General features: G+C 35.9%; 1 protein-coding gene across 13 annotated transcripts in view; it reads right to left on the bottom strand.

Annotated features, from left to right (window-relative positions):
- Positions 1-310: 310 nt before the first annotated feature.
- Rfc3 (replication factor C subunit 3) overlaps positions 311-26,047 on the bottom strand; it is a 121,089-nt gene continuing 95,352 nt past the window's right edge. For 3 of the 13 annotated variants that reach the window (XR_015446683.1, XM_087199549.1, XM_087199553.1), the window contains 2 exons: positions 25,701-25,802; positions 311-25,294 (listed from right to left, as the gene is read on the bottom strand). Coding sequence is in view for 4 of the 13 variants with exons in the window: in XM_087199549.1 (XP_087055675.1) it covers positions 25,738-25,802 (65 nt within the window). In the remaining 9 variants the exon portion in view is untranslated. Of the gene's footprint in view, positions 25,803-26,047 lie in introns of all 13 variants that reach the window. The other 10 variants (XR_002398298.2, XM_087199551.1, XM_087199554.1 and 7 more) reach the window with 7 other exon arrangements.

The raw sequence follows: 26,047 nt of genomic DNA, 5'->3' as shown, positions 1-26,047 counted from the left end.
AAGATAACATCAGAAATAAAAACCTATGTGAACTACAATGTAAATACAAACAAAAGTCTACCAAAGAAATAATTAAAATTTTTAACATTGACTATTTTTTGGTGTACAAAGTCTAAAAAAGGAACAGCAGACATAAATTCCTACATGAACTGCAATGAAAATACCAATAGGACTCTACAACAAAAATAATCTTTGCTTCAATTGTCACACCCTCTTTTCTAAATGAATTTCCAGATTCAGATAACTTTATGATTCTATCATTGAATTATTTCAAATACTAAAGAAAAAATAACAACAAAATCTTAAAAACTTGTGCAGGAAAGAGGAAATTTATTTTATTTTATGAGGTTATCAGTATGGTAAAAACCAAACCCTTACAAGGATATTACAAAAAAAGTATGCTACAACTAAATATCACTTATGAATGTTGATGTAAGTTTTTTTTAATTTAGCAAATCCTACAGCATATAATAATGATAATACATTCAAACAAGTTTAGTTTACCCAGGACGTAACAGGATTAATGAGAAAAATCATATGATCATTGTAATAAAAACATGAAAAATTTTTTACAATATTTATCACAATGATACCTGTTGCAAATCAGGAATAAAAAAACTCCATTTATTTGATAATATCTCATTGACATAAAAACCAGAATCCTACTGAGGAAGCCTGAGGCAGGAAGATCACCTGAGCCTGATGCTCCAGGCTAGCTTGGAAAACATAATGAGATTTGTTAGAAAGCCAATGTCATTAAAACATTTTGCTAACAGTACAATGACAGATGAATAAACCAGAGGAAAATAAAGGGAAATTCAGAAATATTCTCCCACACGAATAGCCCATTCACTCATGGCAAATTTGTCACTCAGGCTCAGTGGGGAGTGGGTGCTCTTTGCAGTAATAGTGCTGAGTCAACTGGCCACACATACGGGATTAAAAAATAAATCTTGGCCTCTACCAAACTCCATAGTCAGAAACAATTCTAAATGGCTTTCAAATTTGAATATAAAAGCTAGAATAAAAAGAATTTTTGAATAAAATGGCAGGATAACTTTATGATCTTAATGTACATAATGATTTCTTAAAACAGATGCAAAAAACACTAACAATAAAGAAAAAATGATGAATTGGACTACATTAAAATTAGGAATGTTTGTTTATCAAAACCCATGGTTAAGTAAGCAAAAAAAAGCCATGAAATACATACATAAATATATTTGTACATTTTAACAATTACAAATTAACTTTAAATGGTAAAATTTATATAGAAAAATAGGCACTGACTCACAAGCGCAAGGTCCCAAGTTCAATCCCTGGTACAAAAAAAAAAGAGAAAAGAAAAAAAGAAAAATAGGCAGATGTAAGCCCTTCACATAAGGTATCCACATGATCAATACATATATGAGAAATTGCTCAATTCCATTACCATTAAATTAGAGTATCAGAAACATACATGATACCACTGCACACACACAAGACTGGTTAAAAAGAACCTAGCTGACCATCACATGAGCATGACCTTGGGGGACTGTGTCTTATCCCTGGCCTGTTCCTCTCTGGTTCTTTTCCATCTCTTTCCTCTGTGGATGCCATGAGGTGAGCAGCTTTGCTCCACCACAATGTTCTACTCATCTCTAGCCCATAACAATGGAATTAGCTGACTATAGACTGAAACCTTTGAAACCAGGAGCCAAATCTTTCCTCCCTTTCAATGAATTTTTTCATGAATTTGGCCAAGTGACAAAAAGTTGACTAATACTGCTGCCAAGGGACATGTGCTAGGATGTTTCTAAGAGTATTGTTTGTAACAGTAAATATGAGATGTTCTGAATTGTGGTATACAATGATCCTTTGATACCCATATGGGATTGGTTCTAGAACTCATGCTAATACCAAAATTGGATATTCAAGTCTTTTACAAAAACGGTATGTTATTTACATATAACCTGTGCATATCCTCTCCTTTCCTTAAATCATTTCTAGATTACTTATAACACCTCATACAAAGTAAATGCTGTGTATAGAATTAGTGTATAGAATTGTTTAAGGAATAATGACAAGAGCCAGACATGGTGACGCATGCTTGTAATCCCAGCACTTGAGAGGCTGAAGTACAAGGATCACCATGAGTTCGAGGCCAGACTGGGCTACATAGTGAGTTCAAGGCCAGCCTTAACTACATAGTAAGACCCTGTCTCAAAAAAAGGAAAAAAGAAAAGGAATAATGACAAGAAAAAAACCTGTACATGTTCCATATAGGTGCAATTTTCCCCAAAATATATTTAGTCTGCAGTTGATTGGATCCCGGGACACAGAACTGGTGGTACAAAGGACTGAATATACACACATAATGGCATACTATCAGTAATGAGAAAAATGAGATCACAAATATACAACATAAGTCACAAAACCAGAAACAAAATAGTATATACTACATAGTCCTGATTGTAAAACTTTCTAAAGCAGTCAAAACAAAATCGGTCAACAGTGTTAAAATTCAGAATGATAGTTACTCCTGGAAGTGGAAATAAAGGGTCCACAGGGACGCCTCCAAGGTGCCGGTGGCATTCTGTTTCTTAATCTGTTGATTTTCTTCATGGAGGTTTTTTACTTAGTGGAAAATCATCAAGCTGAATATTAACCTTGCACTTCTATGAATGTGTTAAATTGCAATAAAATTTCAAAAAATATGAAAAAATAAGCTCTAGAGTTTTATTGAATAGTAGGCTGACTATAGGTGATGATAATGCATTTATATTTCAAGAAGCTAGAAGGATTTTAAATATTTCATCACAAAGAAATGACAAATGTTTGAGAAATAGTTATCTACTCTGATTTGAATGGTACATGAGAATACATATATTGAAACATCATGATACCTTATAAATTTGTACAATTCTATGTGTCATTTTAAAAAGTATCTCCATAAAAAGTTTAAAAATAAAATATAATTTAAAAATGGGATAAAGCATATTTCCTTGAGAGAATAAAGAATATGCCAGCATATTTAACATGCAAACTTCCACTTTATATTTTTAAGGCATTTTACTTTGCAATTCTTGCTTTTTGAAGCATCATATAAAATACAGTTTTATTTTTGTTGTTGGGCTTTTCTTGAGCAATGGCTCTGAAAGTGCCTGATCCTACCCATTATACAACTCCTTTAAGAAACTTACAAACATCCTGGACTTGGTAGAAGGGAAGGGGAAAAGAAGAAACTAAACAAAATCAGGTAACAGAAATTTCAGTGAAGGCTATGACTTGCTTCTCTTCCTGACTGATCTTCTGGATTAGCAAGTGCAATGGGGCATCATCCTGTGACCAACAGCAGAGAAAGTAGGCAACTTCCAGCCAGGCTGGCTCTTCTAGAGAACAGAGACATGGGAGGGCCAGGTACTCCATAGGCAGTCCATAAATATTAACAGACCAGTGGTTTGGAAAACAATGGTAAGGGCCACCTGCCCTGAGGAGCACATTAGAGGAACAAATCTTATTGCTCTCAGCAGCCACTTAGAATTTTTAAAGTAGCTGAGTTAATCTAAAATACAATTCCAGTCAGATTAATTTTAGATAAGGAGTAGGGCTACACATTTTTGTGACTCATCATTTAAGTTACCTATTTATCTTCTTACACGTATCTGTGTCCCTGCATGCATGCTTCCTGGTAATTTGCATAGCAGCAGAAAGAACAGAAAAAACAAGACCAAGAGACTAAAGCTAGGAATTTTATTTTTGATCTTGCTACATACCAGCTATGTATTAATTATATAATAATTAATTAATTATAAGTAATTAATTAATTTGAACTTTCTGGCAGTCAATTCTTTGTTGGCAATATAAAAGATTTTGAATACATAATTTCTTTTCTTTTTTACTTTTTATATTTCAGGTGTACAGAGTGGTGACTTGATATACTATGTGAAATTATCACCACAATCAAGATAATATATCCATCATTTCACATCATTTTCAGATGTGTGTGTGTGTGTGTGTGTGTCCTGAACATTTAGAATCTACCCTCTTAGAAAATGTCATGTATATTGTACACTACTGTTACCTATATAACTACTAGGTTCTTTCTGAGCTTAAGATTTTCTGGTAACCAAATCTCCAATCTAATAGCACATGTATTAGTTTCTTAGGGCTGCCTCAACAAAATTTACACAAAATTGGATGATTTACAATAAAAATTTACTGTCTTACAGTTCTGGAGTCTGGAATTTCAAGATCAAGATACTGGCAGGATTTCTTCCTTCTGAGAGCATGAGAATCTGTTTCACACCTCTCTACTAGCTTTTAGTAATTTGCTGGTATGTTATTTTTCTCTCCTTACTGAGACAAAATATGTGATGCCCAAAGTTAAAGTGGGAAAAGTTTATTTAGCTCAGTCTGTAGAGGTTTCAGTCCATAATTGGCTAGCTCTAAGGCAGGGTGGTACATGGCAGAGGACAGTTCTTGGCAATAGAAGAGGGTAAAAGTAACAAGGGAACCAACAAGCAACCTTAGCAGCATCTTTCTGCCCCTTTTGTATTATCCAGACTACTTAGGGGAGGTAGCACTCACACTCTTAATCTTAATGCCTCTGAGCCTAGCATTGCATCATGAATCAATCCCAGAGTCACACACTCTAGATCCAGCTACCTCAGAAAACCCCCCACCTCTGTCTGCATGAGGCTTTGGGGGAACATCTACACACAAGCCACAACAACTGGCAATGTGTCATTACTTAGCTTATAGATGCACCACTCCATCTCTATTTCTGTCTGTATATGGTGTTTTTCCTGTACACGTATCTGTCTCTTCAATTTTTTTCCTTTTATAAGGACATCAGTTATGTTGGATAAGGGCTCATCCTACTTGGATATGACCTCATCTTAACTAATTACATCTACAGTGACTTTATTTCCAAATACAGTCACATTTACAGGTCCTGGGAGTTGAGATGTCAACAATTCAACCCATAATAACACCAATTGTTATAAAATTATAGTAAGTTACCCCATAACAAGTCATCCCTAATATTTTCTCAGTTTGCTGGTAGAATCTAGGGGATAATGGTCTTATTCCCAGGAGTCATTGTGCCTCTGCCCACCTGACCATCACCTGCCAACCCTGTTACTTGTCACTATTTTCTGCTCATTAATTGTACTTTTCTCTTACAAAATTTTATTATAGTGCCACCTGGGGTTTCCATGACTTTGGGTCAGTAGGCATAAGATCATCCATCTGGCTTTCAATCCCTTTTTCCATCCTTGCATCCCACACACATATATATGCTGTACCACCCACCCCCTAATTCTGCATAACTGAATGATGAAACCACTTTAGTGGACCAGATGTTGTCCATGGCACTCAGACTGCCATCTTGGGGACCCTCCCCATGCTGTTCACACTTGAGCTGTGAAATAATCTTTTAGGCCCAGCACACCTTCCCTTCCCTGTCCATTCTGATAAAATTATGTAGATTCAACAAAAGGATTTAAATTCTGTTTGCCCCTAAAGATCAGTTGAAGTGATTAGTATGATCTCTTCCCACAAATTGAATCAGAACATGCTCAAAATTGATGGGATGAGTAAAGTTATCGGTAACAAATTGGACAATGTTTTAAAGTGTTTTTGTTTAAAGGTAAATTACAATGAAATTCTTAAACCCTCTCTTTCCTCTGTTCCCCATAAATTAGGATCAATGGAAAATGCTATAACTAATGATCATTAATAAACTATTATAGACTTGAATATGAAAGAAAAAATAATTTTAATTAGGAAAGAAACTGAAATTGCTCCCAAAACTTGACTTGCTCTCTCAAGTCAGATGTGTGATGATTTAAGATCATAAGCTATTTAATTCCTTCCAATCCCTAGCAAGTAGTATGATATATTATTTGCAAGTACAGTACAACTTCTATGAATTATGGACTGGAGAACTCCTAAATTTCCAAAGAACAAAGTTAATTTTTGGCTTCATTTGAAAGTCTAAGAGAGTTTCCGGCATAAGTAGGAATCATTGCTCCCTTGCATTTTCCAATTACATTTCTAAAATCTCAGTTTCCTTAACAATCATTTCCACATTCACAATAGGAAGTGTACTTAAAACATGTTTCTCATCTGTCTTGATATTTTGTGGAGAAAAAATAAAGAAGGAGGAGGAAGAGGAAAAAGAGGAGGAAGAGGAGGAGAAAGAAAAGGAAAAAGAGGACAGGAGAAAGATAAAATTTCAAAGTAAAACAAAATATTGTCACAACATTTCAAAGGAAAGATCGGCATATTTCAGGACATATTGGCCTATTTTGTGTGACCCCATTAGCTAGTAAAAATAAAGGGCTATCTGTATTCATTAGTAGTTTCATTACCCTAAAATACCTGAGCCAGGTTACTAACAAGGAAAAGAGGCTTATTTCGCTCGAGCTTCAAAGTTTAAAATCAGATGACTCCATTCGTTGAGTCTCTGGTAAAGGTGGCAGATGGTACCACAACATGGCAGCAACATGTAGGAGTGAGTGATCATATAGCCAGACAGGAAGTCAGAGAAAGACTGAGTGGCCCCGGCTTGCTCCTATTATAATAACCCTCTCGGGGAAACTATGAAAGGGTCACATGAGCTCTACCTTAATTCCTTTCAAGGGCATGACCTCAGTGACCTAAGACCTCCCACTAGTACTCACCTATTAAAGATTCCATCATCTCCCATTACTGCCGACCTAGAACCCAGCATCCAGTGCATGGACCATTAGAAGACACTCAAACCATATTCAAATCATAGCACCATCCAACATAGGGAATCAGTCAAAATATCCAAAATGTAGAAGTTAGGTAGTCTGCAATGAGAGGTTCAGCATGGTGTATCACTATGTGGGCAGACCATCAGAAATGAATAGGAGTCAGGATCCATGCTGGTCAACAGTTCATACAATATGTATAGAATAGTACATGGGGTTAGGGTTGCAGGCAAAGATTTCAGAGCTCAAAAGAAGAGAGTAAGAGAATGCTTATACAAAAATAACAGCACCCTCTATTTAGAAAGGAAAAAAAAAAGTATTAGAGAGATTACAAAGACAGGTCTTCTGGCATGGGGAAAACACCAGGCTCAATGATGAGAAATGGTGCCCGAGGGCAGGACTGAGCAAAAGGCAAGGTTGTACCTCCCAAGTCCAGTTACAGTTAAGTGCTGATCATCAAGACCAGGGCTATTAGCAATCATCTAGGTGGTCAGTGGTTTGTCAAGCAACATAAGCTACAGGTAGAAGAGAAACTCAAAGGCTGGGCTGTTGGATAACATGATGGTGACTGATGCTGATTTCCAAGGAAACAGGAGAGACTCAAATCAAGACACATGGTCATCTTCATTGTCCCCCTTCAGTTTCTATTGCTGTCTTCTCCCTCTCATCTCTTTCTCATGTTTCCTTGTTTCCTTCTGCCTCTCATTTTCTTATATGCTTGTTTCTTTTTCTCTGTACTTTAAAAAAAATGTTTGGTTCCTCTCATTTCTCTTCTTTTCCCTACCCCTGCTCAGCACTTCTTCAATCTCCACCCATTTCCCTTACTGTCTCCTGCATTCTCCATTTAACTCAATCCCGAGTCTCCTATTACCCTTCCATATTAAATGACATGTTTCTCAATTTAATGTAGTTATCCAATGAAATATTAAATGTCCAATTTTGACTATTAAAGAATATCTTTAGATTGTTTATACTTCATTCTCTTTTAATAAAAAGATAAAGGCAAACCAGTTATTTTTTACATGTATTTTTATTCTCAATTACCAGTTTGGCAGTAACAAACTGGGAAAGAAAAACTACCACAGATTTGAAAAAAGTATTGTCTGCCATGAGTGTTTGCATCAAAGAGGCTGAAAAGTTGGCTCAAAGCTCTTATGATATCACCATCTGCAACTCAAAGGGAAAAAGTAGGATCTCTGATTTTTCAAAGGGTAAAGAGAATACGATTTCATTTATTAGGTATTCAAAAGCTTTGACAAGAGAGGCCTGTCGGATGTTATCAGCATTGAGAGTTGGCATGAAGATCGTAGGCACGTTGCCCATTTAAACTGTCAGCCTACAAATCCCAACCAGTGTTAGCAAACCTGCATTAGCAAAAGCCAATTGTTGTAATATGAAATATTCTTAGGGACTTGTATCCTTTCTATTTTAAAGTTATATGGCACTGGGTATGGTGGCACACATCTATAATCTAAGCATTCTGGGAGACTCAGGCAAGAGGATCACAAATTCAAGTTCTGTGCAATTTAGTGACTTAGCAAGATTCTAAAGTAAAATAAAAAAATAGAAATAAAAGGGGCTGATGATGTAGTTCAGTGTGATGGCCCTAGATTCAATCCCTGGTAATGCCAAAAAATAAAAAACTAAAGAGATATGGCAGTGTATTTTTCGTAAGAAATAAGCCTTTCAAGAAAACTCTGTAAAGCCTCATTTCATATTGGTTTAGACATGGTGGGTCATACATCATTTTACATGACTGTCTTGCTGATCTAAATAAATGCTAACAATTCTTTCTCCTTAGTTTTCCTTCTTTGTTTGCCAGCCCTGATCATCACTGATTCATTCCCTGAGGACCCATGAAAGACTATATCATAAAAGAATATCCTTTCTTCCCAAACAATTAGGTACTATAAGATATTCCAAATTCATAAAGCATTTTCTTCTCTATTTTGAGTTTTTACAAAATCATCCCAAGCTATATTTAGAAGAAAAAATATGCAAGTGTAATTAAATTTTTTTTAGTGACAATGAGGAAGAATTTTCTTTGTCACAAATTAAAACAAATTTTGTAGTTACAACAGTTAAAATAGGTATGATAGCTGAACAAAGACAGATGAACATAATGGAATAGCCTATTGAGCTACAGGTTTAGCATTCTTAATCCAAAAATAAGAAATCTAAAATATTCCAAAATGCAAAATTGAATACCAATATGGTGTCACAAGTGGAAAATTCCATTCTAGGAAACTGTTTCATGCACCAAATTACTAAAGAATATTATCAACAATTACCTTCAGGGTATGTGTTCATATATATGTATAAAATATACATGAACTATAAATGGACTTGTTGTTTAGATTTGGGGTACATCCCCAAGATATCTAAATATATACATAAAAATATTCCAAAATCTAATAAAAGTCACATATATTTCTGATCTCCAGCATTTCTTATAAGGGTTATGTATATAGTATTTACCTGTAGTAAGTTGTGTGCAAGCAGAGTCTACATGTATTATATTAATGACTATTTTATTAATCTTGATATCTCTATTGTGCTTAGAATATAGCAAGCATTTCTAGAATGAATAAGGTAGCACAGAAAAAGCATTATAACACATATACACACAACATAAGAAAAAGATAACATCATGAACCAATAAAAAACAAACGTTTTATTCAAAAAGCATAGAGAAAATTGACATTTAGGGAAGCAGTATACTGCTTTAATCATCACCTCACAGAATACATGAATAGAATTTGACTTCATCTATAATTAAAATATACAAAAAGGAATCATTTACAGAAGAGGAAAAGAACGGAGGTAGCTATAAATTTGATCTTTAGGTTATGGATGAGGAACACTTAGAAGAAAGGGAAGAGTACTTTCTTTGTTTAAAGGCAGTGTCAGATACCATAAAGAAAAATTTATTTCCACATGAATTCAGGGCCTCTAGCTACGGGCAGGCACCTTAGGTACAACTCAACTTCCACAGCATTCATTCACATGGGAATGGCACCCCCTGGAGGTAACATGGTATTCCTGCCCAACTCCTACACTCAGTAATTTTGGTTTCCTATAGAATACCAGCATAGTAGGCAAGATTTTAGAAGTCCCGATTCACGCAGAACACGCAGAATCAGCCGACGCCCCGGCAACAATCTACTGGACCCCCACCCCCGCTCCTCTGTACAGCCACCTGGTTCCACACCACAAAGACGCAGAGGACACCGGACCACCAGACCACGGTACTGAGTTCCGCTGCTCCCGGCCCAGAGGTAGGTGCTTCTGAGCCGCCGGCCCACTGCTCCTGGTCCAGAGGAAGGGGCTTCCCGGGCCAACATGCCTCCTGCTGCTCCCAGCCCAAAGGATAGGGCTTTTGGGCCACCTTCTGTCCCGTCGCTCCTGGCCCAGAGGAAGGGGCTGCTGAGCCACCATCCCACTGCTCCTGGACCAGAGGAAGGGGCTTCCCAGCGACCATCCCTCCCGCTACTCCCAGCCCACAGGAAAGGGCTTTTGGGCCACCATACCTATCTCTGCTCCCAGCCCCTGTCACACCTCTTCCAGCTCAGAGGAGGTAATCCCTGCAGGCGCTAACAGTCCCCTGCCCCAGTCGAAATGAGAAAACACATAAATAAGTCTCAAAACCAGACTTCCAAATCACCTACAGCAACCCCAAAGGGAAATGAGATGGAACACTCTGACAGTCAACCACCTGGACCCACTGAACTGGCAACAAAAGGGATCTGGAAAAAATGAAATCAGAAATAATTTCTCAGATAACAGGAGAAATTGTGCCCCTAGTGCAAGACATGATTAATAAATCTAGAGAGGAGCTCAGGAACATGATGGAATCCCAACATAGGAAACAAATGGAATCCATAAAACAGATGGAAATAGATTGCAAGGACATGAAAAGCTCCACTGAAAGTCTACACAGCAGAATGAGCCAATGTGAGGATAGAATTTCAGATATAGATGATAAGATTGCAATTAATGACCAGGAAAAGAAAAATTGCTCCAAAATTATAAGGGAACATGAGAAATCAATCCAGCAGCTGCTAGATGATGCAAAGAAGAATAACATAAGACTGATTGGAGTCAATGAAGAAACAGGAGAGAGTGCAGATGACATAAAAAAATCTCTTCACAGAAATAATGGCAGAAAACTTCCCAAGCAGGGGAAAAGAGTTTGAAATACAGATAAGTGAGGCATATAGGACTCCAAATAGCCTTGATAAAAAAAAAATCTACACATAGGCATATAATTGTTAAGATTCCAGAAACTCAACAGAAGAACAAAGTTCTATAAGCAGTTAGAGAAAAGAAACAAATCACATACAAAGGAAAGCCCATCAGCATCACAGCACACTTCTCAACACAAACCATCAAGGCAAGAAGAGCTTGGAGTGACATATTTCAAGCCCTAAAAGAAAACAGCCTCCAACCCAGATTGATGTACCCTGAAAAACTATCTTTCAAAATTGTTGGAGAAATGAGAAACTTTCATGACAAAGAGTACCTTAGGAACTTCATGAATACCAAACCAGCACTCCAAAGAGTTTTACACAATATCCTAGGAACAGACATTGAGGATCACAACCCCAGGAAGCAAAGCAGAATGAACCCATCTGGAATGACAGGAAATTAAATGTAAAGGGGGAGAATCCAACAAAAAGAAAAAGTCATGACAATGACAAGTCAATACATTTCAGTTATAACCATCAATGTTAATGGTCTCAATTCACCAATCAGAAGAAATAGACTGGCAGAATGGGTCAAGAAGCAAAATCCAACAATATGCTGCATACAAGAAACACACTTAATTCAAAAGGAAACTCATAGACTGAAAGTTAAAGGGAGGAAAACAATACTCCATGTGACAGGAACCCGAAAAAAAGCAGAAGTAGCTATCCTCTTGGCAGATCAAGTAGATTTCAAACCAACACTCATTAAAAGAGACGAAGAAGGACACTACATCCTTGTAAAGGGAACAATCCATGAGGAAGAGATGACAATCATAAATATCTATGCAACAAACACTAGTGCACCCAACTATATAAAACAAATACTAACGGACATGAAAATTCATATATGCACTAATACAATTGTAGTGGGGGACCTCAACACCCCATTGTCACAAATAGATAGATCAACTAGACCAAAAATAAGTAATGAAATACTAGAACTCAATCGAACTCCTGAACAAATGAACTTAACAGATGTCTACAGAGTGTTCCACCCCACAAAATCAAAATACACATTCTTCTCAGCTGCACATGGGTCATTCTCCAAAATAGACCACATACTCACACATAGAACATGTTTAAGTAAGTGCAAAGGAATTGAAGTTATCCCCTGTATATTATCAGACCATAGTGCGATGAAATTGGAGATCCACAGCAAAAGAAACTGGAAAAACTTCATAAACATGTGGAAATTGAAAAGCACACTTCTGAATAATCAATGGGTCACAGAGGAAATTAAAGAACAAATCAGACAATTCTTTCAATTAAATGACAATGACAATACAACATATCGGAATCTATGGGGCACAATGTAAGCAGTCTTACGAGGGAAATTCATAGTAGTGGATACGTATATTAGGAAAACAGAACAAGTCCAATTAAAGAACCTGATGCTGAACCTCAAGCTTCTAGAAAAAGAACAGGACAAGCCCAGAGCGCATACAAGGGAGGAAATTATAAAGATCAGAGGAGAAATCAATGCAATGGAGACTAAGAGAATGATACAAAAAATCAATGAAGCCAAGAGTTGGTTCTTCAAAAGAATCAACAAAATTGACAAACCCTTAGCCAACCTTATCAGAAAAAGGAAAGAAAAGGCCCAAATCCATGCAATTAGGAATGAAAAGGGTGAAATTACAACAGACTCAGCAGAAATCCAGAGGATCATCAATACCTACTTCCAGAACCTATACACCAATAAGATGGACAACACAGAAGAAATGGACAGATTCCTAGATACATATGAATTACCAAAGTTGAACGAAGAAGACCTAAAAATTCTGAACAACCCAATATCAACCAATGAAATTGAAAACATAATTAAAAACTTATCAACTAAGAAAAGCCCAGGCCCTGATGGCTTCACTGCTGAATTCTACAAGACATTTAGAGAGGAACTACTGCCACTACTGTTTAAACTCTTCAATGAAATGGAAAGGGAAGCAATACTCCCAAATTCATTCCTGGAAGCAAGCATCACCTTGATCCCCAAAGCAGAGAAAGACCCACCTGAAAAGGAGAACTATAGGCCAATCTCACTAATGAACATAGTTGCAAAAATCCTTAATAAGATAATGGCAAACAGAATGCAGAAGATCATCAAGATCATACACCCTGATCAGGTGGGATTCATCCCAAGGATGCAAGAATGGTTCAATATATGCAAATCAATCAATGCAATACACTATATCAATAGAGCCAAGGACAAAATCCATATAATTATTTCCATAGACACAGAAAAAGCATTTGACAAAATGCAACATGCATTTATGATAAAAACCCTCCAAAAAATTGGAATAGATGGTCTCTACCTCAAACTGATAGAAGCCATCTATGAAAAACCAACAGCCAATATCATACTAAATGGTCAAAAACTGAAATCCTTCACACTAAAATCAGGAACAAGACAAGGATGTCCACTATCACCATTCTTGTTCAATATAGTTCTGGAAACATTAGCCATGGCAATTAGACAAAAGAAAGAAATAAAAGGAATAAAGATAGGAAATGAAGAAGTCAAATTGTCATTATTTGCAAATGACATGATACTCTATATAGAAGACCCCAAGAACTCCACCAAAATTCTTCTACACTTCATAATCAAATTCAGTCAAATAGCTGGTTACAAGGTCAACACACAAAAATCAATAGCTTTCCTCTACACCAATGACAGACTCACTAAGAGAGAAATAGGGAAAATAATTCCTTTCACAATAGCATCCAAAAAACTGAAATACCTAGGAATCAACCTAATGAAAGAAATCAAAGACCTCTTCTCTGAAAACTATGGCACTCTGAAAAGAGAGATTGAAGATGATATCAGAAAATGGACAGACATCCCCTGCTCTTGGGTAGGAAGGATTAATATAGTGAAAATGGCCATACTTCCAAATCTGCTATATACATTTAATGCAATTCCAATTGAGATCCCAGCAGCATACTTCACGAACCTCTAGAAAATAATCCAAAAATTCATTTGGAACAAGAAGAGACCCAGAATAGCAAAAGCAATTCTAGGTAACAGAGACATGGCAGGGGGTATCACAATCCTCAACCTGCAACTATACTACAAAGCTACTGTGATAAAAACACCATGGTACTGGCAAAGAAACAGACCTGAGGACCAGTGGAACAGATTAGAAGATGCAGAAATAATGCCAGACACACTCAGCCATCTCATCTTTGATAAAGGAGCCAAACACTCTCACTGGAGGAGCCTCTTTAATAAATAGCCTCTTTAATAAATGGTGCTGGAAAAATTGGGCTTCAACTTGCCAAAGATTAAAACTAGACCTATATCTCTCACCATGCACTAAACTAAAATCAAATTGGATTAAAGATCTAAATATTAAAATAGAAACTCTGAACCAGTTGGAACAGAGGTTAGGTAGCACTCTTGAAGACATCAGTGTAGGAAAGGATTTTATGAACAAAACCTCAGTTGCCCGTGAACTAGCACAAACAATCAACAAGTGGGATCTCTTCTTATTAAAAGGCTTCTGCACAGCAAGAGAAACCACCAGCAGTGTGAAGAGACAACCCACAATGTGGGAAAAAATCTTCACCCGCTCTTCCTCAGACAAATTTCTACTATCTCGAATCTATAAAGAACTTAAAAGGTCAGGCCTCCCAAATTTAAAGACCCAATCCGAAAATGGGCATCTGAAATGAACAGACATTTCTCAGACAAGGAAGTAGAAAGAGCAAATAAATACATGAAAAAATGTTCAACATCACTGGTCATTCGACAGATGCAAATGAAAACAATGCTGAGATTCCACTTCACTCCAGAAAGAATGGCTGCTATCATGAAATCAACCAATAAGAAATGCTGGTGGGGCTGTGGGGAAAGAGGAACACTGCTGCACTGCTGGTGGGAGTGTTGACTGGTGCAAGCACTGTGGAAATCAGTATGGAGATACCTCAAAGAACTAGGACTGGAAGTCCCATTTGACCCTGCTATTCCACTGCTGGGGATCTTCCCCAAAGAATTAAAAGAATCATACCACAGTGATATATGTGCACCCATGTTCATAGCAGCACAGTTTGTAATAGCTAAAACTTGGAAACAGCCCAAATGCCCATCAACTGGAGACTGGATAAAGAAAATGGGGTTTTTGTATAAAATGGAGTACTACTCAGCCATCAAAAATGAGAAATTAGAGACATTTATAGCTAAGTGGATGCACATTGAGGCGATACTCTTAAGTAAAGTAAATAGGACACACATGTATAAATACCGAATAGTTTCTCTCATGTGAGAAACTGAAAGTGTAAATAAGGACCAAAATGTATAATAGGTAATGTGAAATAGGAAGAAAAGGGGCAAAGGGGAAGGAAGTGGGAGGGCTAGGGGAAAGGATAGAAGAGAATAGGATTAATATGAGAAAATGGAAAAATAGGAACAAAATCTTTGTAAATAGGGAGGAATGGAGGGGTTGAAGGGAGGGCTGGGCAAGGGTGAAAAATAAGAAGCAAGAGAGACTATATAAAGGTGCAAATTTCCAATGATGAATGTCATTATATTGTATACCTAAAATGTACCAATGATTAGAATGAATAATCTATAATGCAAAATAGGAAGAAAATGTCCAAATAGGTAGGGGTAGTGGGAGGGGCAGGGGAAAGGAAAGAAGGGAAAGGAAAAATGATGAGAAATGGAAAAAATGGAAATAAAGTCTTTGTAAATAGGGAAGGGTGGAGGGCGTGAAGGGAGGGCTAGGAATGGGGAAAAAATAAGAACCAAGATGCATCATGTAAAGGTACAGTTCCTAATGAGAAATGTAATTGTGTTGTATACCTACAATGTACCAATAAAAGAATTTAATTAAAAATAAGATTTTAGAATTTATGCATTTTGTGATTCAAGTCTGCACTAGTGGAAAAGGTAATATTTTGTCTGAAGCTCGCTTCTTAGCTTAGATTAGTGGTTCTCAAGGTGTGGCACCAGAGACATTGGCATCACCAGATCCACATCAGATCTGCTGAATCAGAAACTCAGAGTTGCTCCCAGCACCTGTGGTTTTTGACAACACTTCCAGCTGATGTGTATTAAAGTCTGAGAGTCACTGGTTCAGGTGAAACAAACCACCATCCACACTGCAACTGAATCCATAACCTCTTTTCAGTTCAACTCTGCTTTCATTACAATTATGAATAGTTCTATCATTTTCATACGTCATGGTCATATTCTCATGTTCTAGGTCTTCTAACAAAACTTAGTTCTTGAAAACCCCATTTTTTATGAAGATATTCTCATCATGTTGGTACCCAGGAAAATTTTCATAGCCAAGTATATCCATAAACAAAAGAAAAGACAATGTCAATAGCACCTTACATATCAAAGGATAGGATGAAACAATCCAACTCTACATTTGCCCCAAACATAAGCTACCATGAAAAATATTTCCAAAAAAGAATACAAGTAATCACCTGGAAGTATTAGAAAAACATAAAGAAATGGTAGATGATACCAGGTGATGGCGACCATTTTGAAGAATGAGATTATACTGGTAAGACAGGCTGACAGTTTTTTTTGTCCCAAAGTGTTCATTTTATCTTTTCTAATGTCTTCTATAAATACACATGATTTGTAAGAAAATTCCCAAATCTTCAAGAGGAAAGCACCAAAAGGCCAAAAACTGACAATTCACAAGAGGCAAATTAAAATAGCTAATACATATATAAATGTAAAAGTAGTAAGAATCTTTAGTAATGAAAGACAGAAAATAGAGCTATACAGTTCAGTTTTAATTTGCTGAGTTGTCAGGAATTAGTAAAAGTAGCAATCCTAATAATAATAATTAATTAGCACAAATACCCTAGAAGGAAATTTGACAAACTATATAAAGAACCTCAAAGTGCTTAATCTCTCTGACTCAGTATTCCTTTCAGAACTCTGTTCTAAAGAAATGAACAGGATATTGACAAAGATTCATATAAAAAATATTAACCTCCAGTTTCTGGTGGCTTCATTTTAATTACAGGTCAAAACTTGGCCTTCCTGTGACTGTGCTCAAAGACTTCAGAAGACCCAGGGCCACAGAGATGAAGAAATGATGGAAATTCATTTGTGAAGTCAAATGGGAGAAAACAAAGACCTGCCTTTGATGCAGGTAATTCAGTGGATTATAATAACAGTGGAGTTGAAATGTAGAATTTTTAAAAAGTGGACAATTCCTATTCTTACATCTGTTTGTAAAGAAAAAAAATCAGTTTTCTGTAAATAGATGACCTTCTTGCAGTGTACCCCTTTCCTGTACTATTTGGTGTACTTAGGTACTTATGTTCAAATCAGCACATCAACATTGGGGGTAATTTTTTAAAAACTTTTTGTCTATTTTTTTAACCCTTCCCTTCTAAACAACCTCATACAGCCATTTACATAATGTTGGCTGTCATGGGCAATATACTTTTATCTGATTTTCTTTCCTTTAACTTCAGCTTCCCAGTGATGATTAAAATCTTGTGAAAATGTTTAATTTTTTACACAGACCCTGCTATAAAACCTATACATTAGGGTCAAAAGGTAGGAGCAACAAAATTCAGCCATATTGCAAATTTCCAATGTAGGCTTTAATTTTTTTTCATTAGTAGCACTGGAAAAATGCTATTCCATGGTATGTTATACTTCAGTTTTTAAAGTTTTAAAGGATTATTTGAAACATACCTCATTGTTATGCACACTGGTAATTTAACCATGCCCCTAAATATTCCTTTTCTTCTATATTTGATGCAGCCCAACAAAGCTTTTATTTTGAAAAAAATATAACTGTCCTGTCCATAGGGGGAAAAAAGTGTTTACCTTCATGTTTCTTTTTTTTTTTTTTTTTTGGTACTGGGAATCGAATTCCGGACCTTGCACTTGCAAGGCAGGCACCGGAAACACCGACCTGAATCCCTGGCCCTACCTTCATAATTCTTATAATACCATGAATTGAAATAATCCAATTGTCAAATTACAGTAACATTATGAAAAGTTCAAAAAATTATTTGTGATAATGTAGTGAATTAAATTAAATATATAGTAGGAGCTCAAATGTCAAAAACATAAGCATATACACATACTGAACTCTTAACAGTATTCATTTCTGAGGGGAAATTATGGGTGGTTATTTTCTTTTATTTTGCTACTTCTTCAGCATTTTCTATAATAAATAAAAATGACATTTTCCTTTAAAATATTTTAAAGAATATCACATTAAAATCATTTTTAAAATATTTGGGACCTGTTTGGGAGTACATAATCTTTCTTAAAAGCCATAAATCATAATATTTAATGAACTTTAATGATACAATTATTCCATTAAATGATGTTAATTAAAATTTCTATAAAGTAGGTCCATTTTTCCATTGACTTACATTATAAAATCAGAGATATGTTTATATGCAAAATTCTTCTATTATATATAATTACGTTTCTGAAAGAAAAATTTCCTGGCTGTGTTTGGTGAAGGGACATGTCAAATACTTCAGTAGGATCTTGCTGCTATCATAGGACCCTTCTCAGAACTTTGTTGATCTTCTGGGATGATTTCCCACATAAGCAATATTTGTCCGATTTCTCTGTTTCTCTACCTTTCTTGACATATTTACCATATATATATATATGAAATATAATATTTTATTAACAGTCATGAAGTCTTCCTTGAAATCATTTTAGTCTAAGTTTTCAGATCCTGGAACAAAGAGAATGCTACTCAGCTCTTTCAAAATGGGCAAGGCTAAAATGGATTTTGAAAATTTTTCTGCAAAATAATACAGAGAAAAACTTATTTTAGATTTAAGGTAAGCATCTTTTTCCACAAAGAACCACTACTCTATTTTTTGAGGTAACTAACCCATTTCAGTCTTCTGGTTTTTTTCCAGTTATTGTTGACTTATTCAATTGCAGTGTTTGTTGGAACAGACAGCAGACATGTGCCAGCTGGGTTCCTTGAATGACATGACATAGATCACTGATCTAAGCATGGGTTAAATAGCTCAGACAACTGGCTTTAAGGCTACTGGGATACAGAAGTAAAGCAAGTCAAGAAAGAAAATGTATTCAGTGATTGACATATCAACTGGAAAGCCTCCTGTAGTGAGACCTGGGCAGGGATACAGGTGCACAGGTCGACATAGTAGGGCACATTACATTTAACAAGTACCATATTTTCTGCACCTCAGCCTCCCCAACACACATATACTTGCAGAAGTTGAACTCAGAAGTAGGCATTTCCTCCAAGTGAAATCTCTCTCAGACCCTGACTTCTGGCTTAGCAGGGTATCACCACACAATTTGATGGGAAATTTAGCACTAACATTTGTAACCAGTATTAGTCTTAAAAGTTATGAATTCAAGTTGTGTAAATATCTAAATTTATGTTCCTTTTTTTATTATTAATTGCTTCTCAAGTTGCTATTTCTGCTGGTGAGTCACTTTTATTAGTGTCTCATTCTTGCTTGAATAAATAGCCAATCAACTAACAACAAATGCTGGTGGGGATATGGGGGAAAAAGAAACCCTTCTCCACTGTTGGTGGGAGTGCAGACTGGTGCAACCACTGTGGAAACCAGTGTGCAGATTCCTCAAAAAACTAGGATTAGAGATCCCATTTGACCCAGCTATTCCTCTTCTGGGTTATCTCCCCAAAAGAATTAAAAGCATCATACCACAGAGATATACGTGCACCCATGCTTATAACAACAGTTTGTAACAGCTAAATCTTAGAAACAACCCAAATGCCCATTAACCAATGAATGGATAAAGAATATGTAGTTTTTCTATACAATGGAGTACTACTCAGCCATAAAGAAGGATAAACATGAGACATTTATAGCTAAATGGATGCACCTTGAAGCTATACTTTTAAGTGAAATAAATTAGACACATGTGTAAATATCACATTTTCTCTCTGGTGTAAGAAACTGAAAATGTAAATAGGGTCCAAAATGTATAATAGACAATGTGAAATAAGAAAAAATCATTCAATAAGAAGGGGGAACTAGAGAGGGAGGAGGGGGAAAAAGGAAGGAAAAAAATGAGAAAAGAAGGAAAATATGGAAGCAGGGAGTTAGTATATAAGGAAGGGAAGTGAGGTTGAAGGGAGGGGAGGGGAATGGAAGAAAAGGAATCAAGATAATCATGGACAGGTACAAATTCCCTACGTTGTTGAATGTGATCATTACGTAAATCTAAATTGCACCAATAAAATTAAAACTGGAAAAAATGGTTTATCTATGATGTCATCAATGGCAAGATTTCCTATTTCATTGTTGGGTGATGTTCCATCATGTGTACACCTCAATTTCTTTGTCCATTCATTCTGCCTACTCCATCAAAAGAAAACTTTTTGTGTAAAATGTGAGATAGTAAATATTTCCAAGGCTTTTACCTTCACATACACATGCTCCACTCATACATGCTTGTTCCCTATGAAGCCTGACAGGAAAAAACAAGAAGCAAGTAAGATGCTTTAATTTAAATTTTACATTCTTTCACAATTATTAGAGCACAGTGATATTTTAAAAGAATACATAATAGAAATACAATGATATCCAAATTTTAAAGCAAGCATGTTTTTTTCAAAATCATCTAGTTTTTATGTCAGTACTTTTGACAAAAATCCCCAACCAACTAGATTATTAATTTTTCTAGGTGATCAGTTTATATTTCAAGCAAATTGATTCTCATAACCACGGTACAAATATAATTGGTGTAAGAGATTTGTTGAGCATTTAAGTTAGAGCAAGTGTCTTGCGAGCATATGGATAATTACTTTCTAGAGAAGGAACTTCATTATCAGCCCAAGAAATAATCACTTACAGAGAAAAAAAAAATGGTTTGGGCAATTCAGACTAACTGCCTTCAGGGTTTCCATGACAACCACAATTAGTGCCATTTAATGAGAAAACAATGGATTCCCTGGCTCAGAGCTGTAGTCAAATACATATCCAGTGGTTTATTTCTACAATTAGGAATACAAAGAGGTAATTGACAATGGTGCCTTGAGTGCTCCTGCACACGCCTTTCAGTATTTCTGAAGCAGTGAGCCAATCACATCATTAACATAAACAATATTGATTCTGTGGGCTGTGGGACTGCTAAGATAAATGTCTTTAGATATCTCATCTGAACACTTACCATCACTCCAAATCAATTATTCTCTATAGGATAAAGAACTGACGAAGTCTTTGTTACAAAATAGTCAAAAAAACAAAAGAGAACCCACAAGGATTCCCCTGACATGCCTTCATTTTTGGTTAGGCAAATCACTTTGAGTTACAGAAGTTAGCCAAAGACAAATCAATAACCCCAAGCTGTCAGCATTTCGTGACTAGTCCCATAAAAACTTTTTGATCACCCTTTCCTCCTGGCTTTGCTTTTAAGAATGTGGAAATATGGCCACATCAATTGTGAGCACATAAACTTGGCTGTGATTACTGCCTGCCTGTGGCTGAGTCAGCGTGGAATTACGGCTTGGAAGTAATGGTGTTTGACAGCCTTGCCTTTCCTATAGGGTGCATGTTTTGTCGCAATGCCCTCCACTGTTGGCAAATTGTATACATCAGCCTTCTTCATCTATTTGATAGTATAATTCGAAGTTTCCAGCAAGTCATAAGTCAATTTGCTTCCAATGTTTTCCCTGTAAAATGGAGCAGAAGAGACAGCAACATTTCTATGCCTTTTTGGTAAAACTTACAGCTACTTTGTTTTGATCACCTGAGAATATTTTGCAAGCATCCCGTCATTTAATCCTCAGAGCAATCCTGCAAGGAAAATCTTATTGTTCTTATTCACATTTTGTAGCTCACAAGACCCAACCTCAGCAAAGCAACAATATACAAACTAATGCATGTGCAGCACATCTATTTCACATTCCTTTTTTGAGAAATTATTTGTCCTGTTAGGTAGAAGAATGCAAAGGAAAGAATTAATTCACAAAAAGTATAGGTGAAACCATAGCTCAGTCACTCACTTGCTGGATGACCCTGGACAAACATCTGTATCTTTTTGAACCCAGGTTTCCTTAACTGTGATATACACTCTGCCTAGCTGTGGAGGGTCCTAAACGGTAGATAGCAAGTGCCTAACCAGTAATGGGTGCTCTGAAAATACCCCATAATTATTCTGAGCTCCTTAAAACCAGATCCCTAACTTACTTCAGCTCTACCAGCTGCCCCAATAAGCAAAGTTTTTTCTAACAAAATCTAAGCAGCTTGTCTCTATGCTCTGATTCTGGTTAGTAGAGTGGATGGAGAGGCTTCCTTTCATTTTAAATGAGAAAAATCTTACATAGACACCTTTATACAGAGCGTTATCAAGAAAGGTTTCTAATCCCAGGGATCCTGTCATTTCCTAATGAGGAAATTGTATAGTCATGAAAAGGTCACCTTATATAAAACAAGACCATTCAAGAAGGAAATTAAATGGTGTCTGAGTTGTGACCTCTAGGTTATGCTGAACCCAGAGTGTGAAGGTTTTAGAAAAGCTTCTATGAAGTGTACAGAATTCAACTAAAGGGGCTAAAATAAGATTATTTCCAGCCTCGGCTTAACTTTACAAAAACAGGAGGGTTCTTTTGATCCTACTGCATTCAAATAGATCTTGAAGAGGCCCCCAAAACAGGAATGTGTGCTGCAGTATTTAAAGGACGCTGCAGATATTTGGGGTCCTAAAATTTGCACTTCAGACTAGCCTTCCTTTCCATGCTTGTGGTCTTTCTGGAAATTAATGTCTGGTTCATTGAAAAATCCACACTGTTTACAATAAAAAGCTCACAGGAAGTCTGGACTGTGCTGTCTTGCTCACAGATTTACCTACATGGAGCTGTTTCTGTATTCTGTGAAGTGAGGGAGGGGGCGAGCGGGAAAACAGCAAGTGCCTGTAGTAAGTCTTATGACTCAAGGGCTTTACAGAAAACATGTGGACTGTGGGTGCCTTGCTCACTTATTCACATCACCAGCACCTGAAAACAGGATCAATGTCTAGGATCTTACCTCTCTTTTCTGAGTTTTAAAATTTCAGGAACTTGAAATTCAATACATTGTCTTTGAAACCCCTTGCACAAATTTAGAAGTTACATCTTTAATTTTAAAAATAACGATTTTGGGCCGGGGATTTAGATCAGTGGTTTCGCCGCCTGCTGCGCAAGCGCAAGGACCCGAGTTTGATCCCTGGTACCAAAAAAAAAAAAAAAATGATGACTTTGACCTTTGGCTTTTGTTAAATTATGTCGATAATCTTGAGGTATGAGAAATAATATGAACCAAAAATGAACTTTGAAAGTGAACTTAATTTTATTCACACACATACATATGAATCCATATACATATGTATATGTACATGCACATATACCTCTATAAATATAAACATAAAACACATATGCTTTTGCATATGTATACACATATACCCAAATATGCAAATACATACGTCTACATAGTCATGTGTCATTCAATGATGGAGATATTTTCTGAGAGAATGCATCAGTAGGTGATTTCTTCACTGTGTAGACAACAGAGAGTCAACTTTAAGATGTAAGTAGGTGATGTAATCTATGGGTCACTGTCACATCATTGAGCAAAATGTCAGTGTGTGGTGTGTGACTGTATAAACTCATATACAGTTACCTTCTGTGAATTGTCTTGGTGAATCATCACTGGTGCTCTTAGCCAAACCTCCATAGGGACTACAAGGAAATATTTTTCGTTATCATATTTCACTTAGTCAGAACCCAGATGGTTGCCAATAAAGAATGCTCCTCCCCAACCTGCCCCAGGCAAAGTCTGACTTTGTGTGATACAGTCCTGTTTGAGACATCCATCTGTTCTTATCCCAAGAGGACTACAATGATTTTTATCTCAAATAAAGTCTGAATAGACTAAAATAAAAAATAAAGACCATTGCTTTCTCTTTTTTCTTTTTATTTTAAGGAAATTTTAAAATAGGGTTCCTTAGATTCTGAGTCTTAAGGAAAACAGTTTTGGAATTACACCTTTAAATTTGTAGCAGATGGCTGGCAAGGAGCTCTAGAAGGTCAGATGTGCCGTACACAGAGTGCAAATAGGAGACATCTGTAACAGTTACTTTATAAATGTTTAACACTAACAAAGATCTATCCTTGAGATATATAGGTATTCTCTTTCAACTTTAAAGTCAATCATTAATAATTTTAGTCATTTTATATAACTATAGTAAAATAATAACAATATGAAAGTAGCAAATATAAACTTCTTTCTATCCCATCCAACATTGATTGGGAAATTATTCTGAGTGATTGAAGCTTAGAATCTAAAAAGCTGAAAAATTAAACAACCAGACAAAAATCTAACATAAGTATAAAGAAAACAATAGAAATCTACCCCCAGCGAAGCCAGCATTTTCCCTCTTCATTGCTAGCAGATATAATGATTAGTAAACAAGGTCAGAGTTTAATAGGACAAAAATATATACATTTGGTAATATCCAGAAAAGGCAGAAATGTACTGACATTTAAAAATTCTTCATTTTAGCTCTTGAGTTCCCAGTTGGCAGCATAATAATTCCTGTGGTAGTAACTATGATAGCCAAACAAAGGATTAAGGCAGTTTATTGAAAAGCAGCAGCAATTGAATTCATAAGCAAGAGAAATTCAGTATACTTGTAAATGCCTATCACAATAGAAAATAAAGGAGATAAAATACCAAGGAACAGAACTATTTATTTCTCTAAGATTACCTGAATTCTAAAAGTATGAAAGATTTTTTTATTTGTCCGTTGCAAGATGCCATCTTGGATCTTTACCACATGCAGAATAAGTTTCTGGTGTTCATTTTTAACATATTATGAAAATATTTATTTTTTTAAAGATTAAAAAATGAGCATCCCACCCCCAATACAATTATTTTCAGTTTTGTTTGATCTTTCTCAGTCATTTTCATACTTACTTTTCACACAGTTGTAAAGATAGAACTGATGATTTATTGCAAACTATTTTATCTGTGAGATAAAAACATCTTTACCTTTTGCTCAAATTTTTAAAGATATTTGTAAATATTATGAAGAATTGCTAATATTACTTAGAATCAATATAGAGAATTTTCATTTTATATTATTATTTGCCATTAAACATTTAATTTGCTTCCAAATTTTTACTGTTGTAGATATTTCTGCAATATATATCTTCATAAAAATAGTCCTTTCTCTTCTGTTGAATTATTTTCTTGAAATAAATTATCTGGATCAAATTGAATAATATTTTTGTGGTTGACTGATAGGGGAATATTAATTTTTAAAAGCCTATTTCATTTTACCTTGTCATCAGCTGTGTGTATGGACACATTGCTTCTAAATTTTTGTGGAATCTGGAGGATATAGGAGCAAAATGAAGGAAGAAGTTTCAGAATATGGAAGAAAGGAGGCACATAAAAGGATGATAGTGGCTGATTAATAAGTGTGACTGGTTGAATGAATGAATGAATGAATGATTAATTTTCAATTGCTCAATTCCTGCCTTGGAAGAAAATCAAATGAGAATAAAGCATTTGTCCAGCACAAAAAGTGGTTGGTTCCATTTCCGTCCAAATCTTTGCTCAGCCATGGAGAAAGCAGTCGTTTCCTATTAGCTTAAAAGTAGAAATAAGATGTGCTTTTCAATGGGATCATTTTTATTTTAATTGTCCATGAACCTCATAAATACTACTATCATAAGGAAAATATACTTTATCATCATTTCCAATCTTTAACCAAATCCATTTGTAAGACAATTACCTGTGTACTATGGATTGGCCATCTGTTCCTCCAGTAATTACATAAGTATCACTGAACCACAGGATGCACTTTTTTCTCCATATTTCCATTGAAATGCATGGTCTGGTTTAAAAACAAGAAAATAACAAAATTGCTTTTTTCTGCAAATGCATGTGCAGTAATGTGCTCTGTTCAGATGTGCTAATGGCTGTGCCTGCATACTTGCTTTATTCCAGGTTGCTGTTATAAATATGGGAAAAGGATATTGTTCTCCCTAGATGCCACATAATGACAACAGCAGCATGGTAACTACCAGAGATTGGGAGTTTGCTATTGACCAGAAGGTACAACTTGCTAAAACTTTACAT

This window comes from Heterocephalus glaber, unplaced genomic scaffold (genome assembly GCF_053883595.1).
Source record: "Heterocephalus glaber isolate CG9 unplaced genomic scaffold, H.glaber_assembly_v1.0 deba00001720, whole genome shotgun sequence".
Lineage (NCBI taxonomy): Eukaryota > Metazoa > Chordata > Mammalia > Rodentia > Bathyergidae > Heterocephalus > Heterocephalus glaber.
This window is presented reverse-complemented; position numbering and strand designations above follow the sequence as displayed.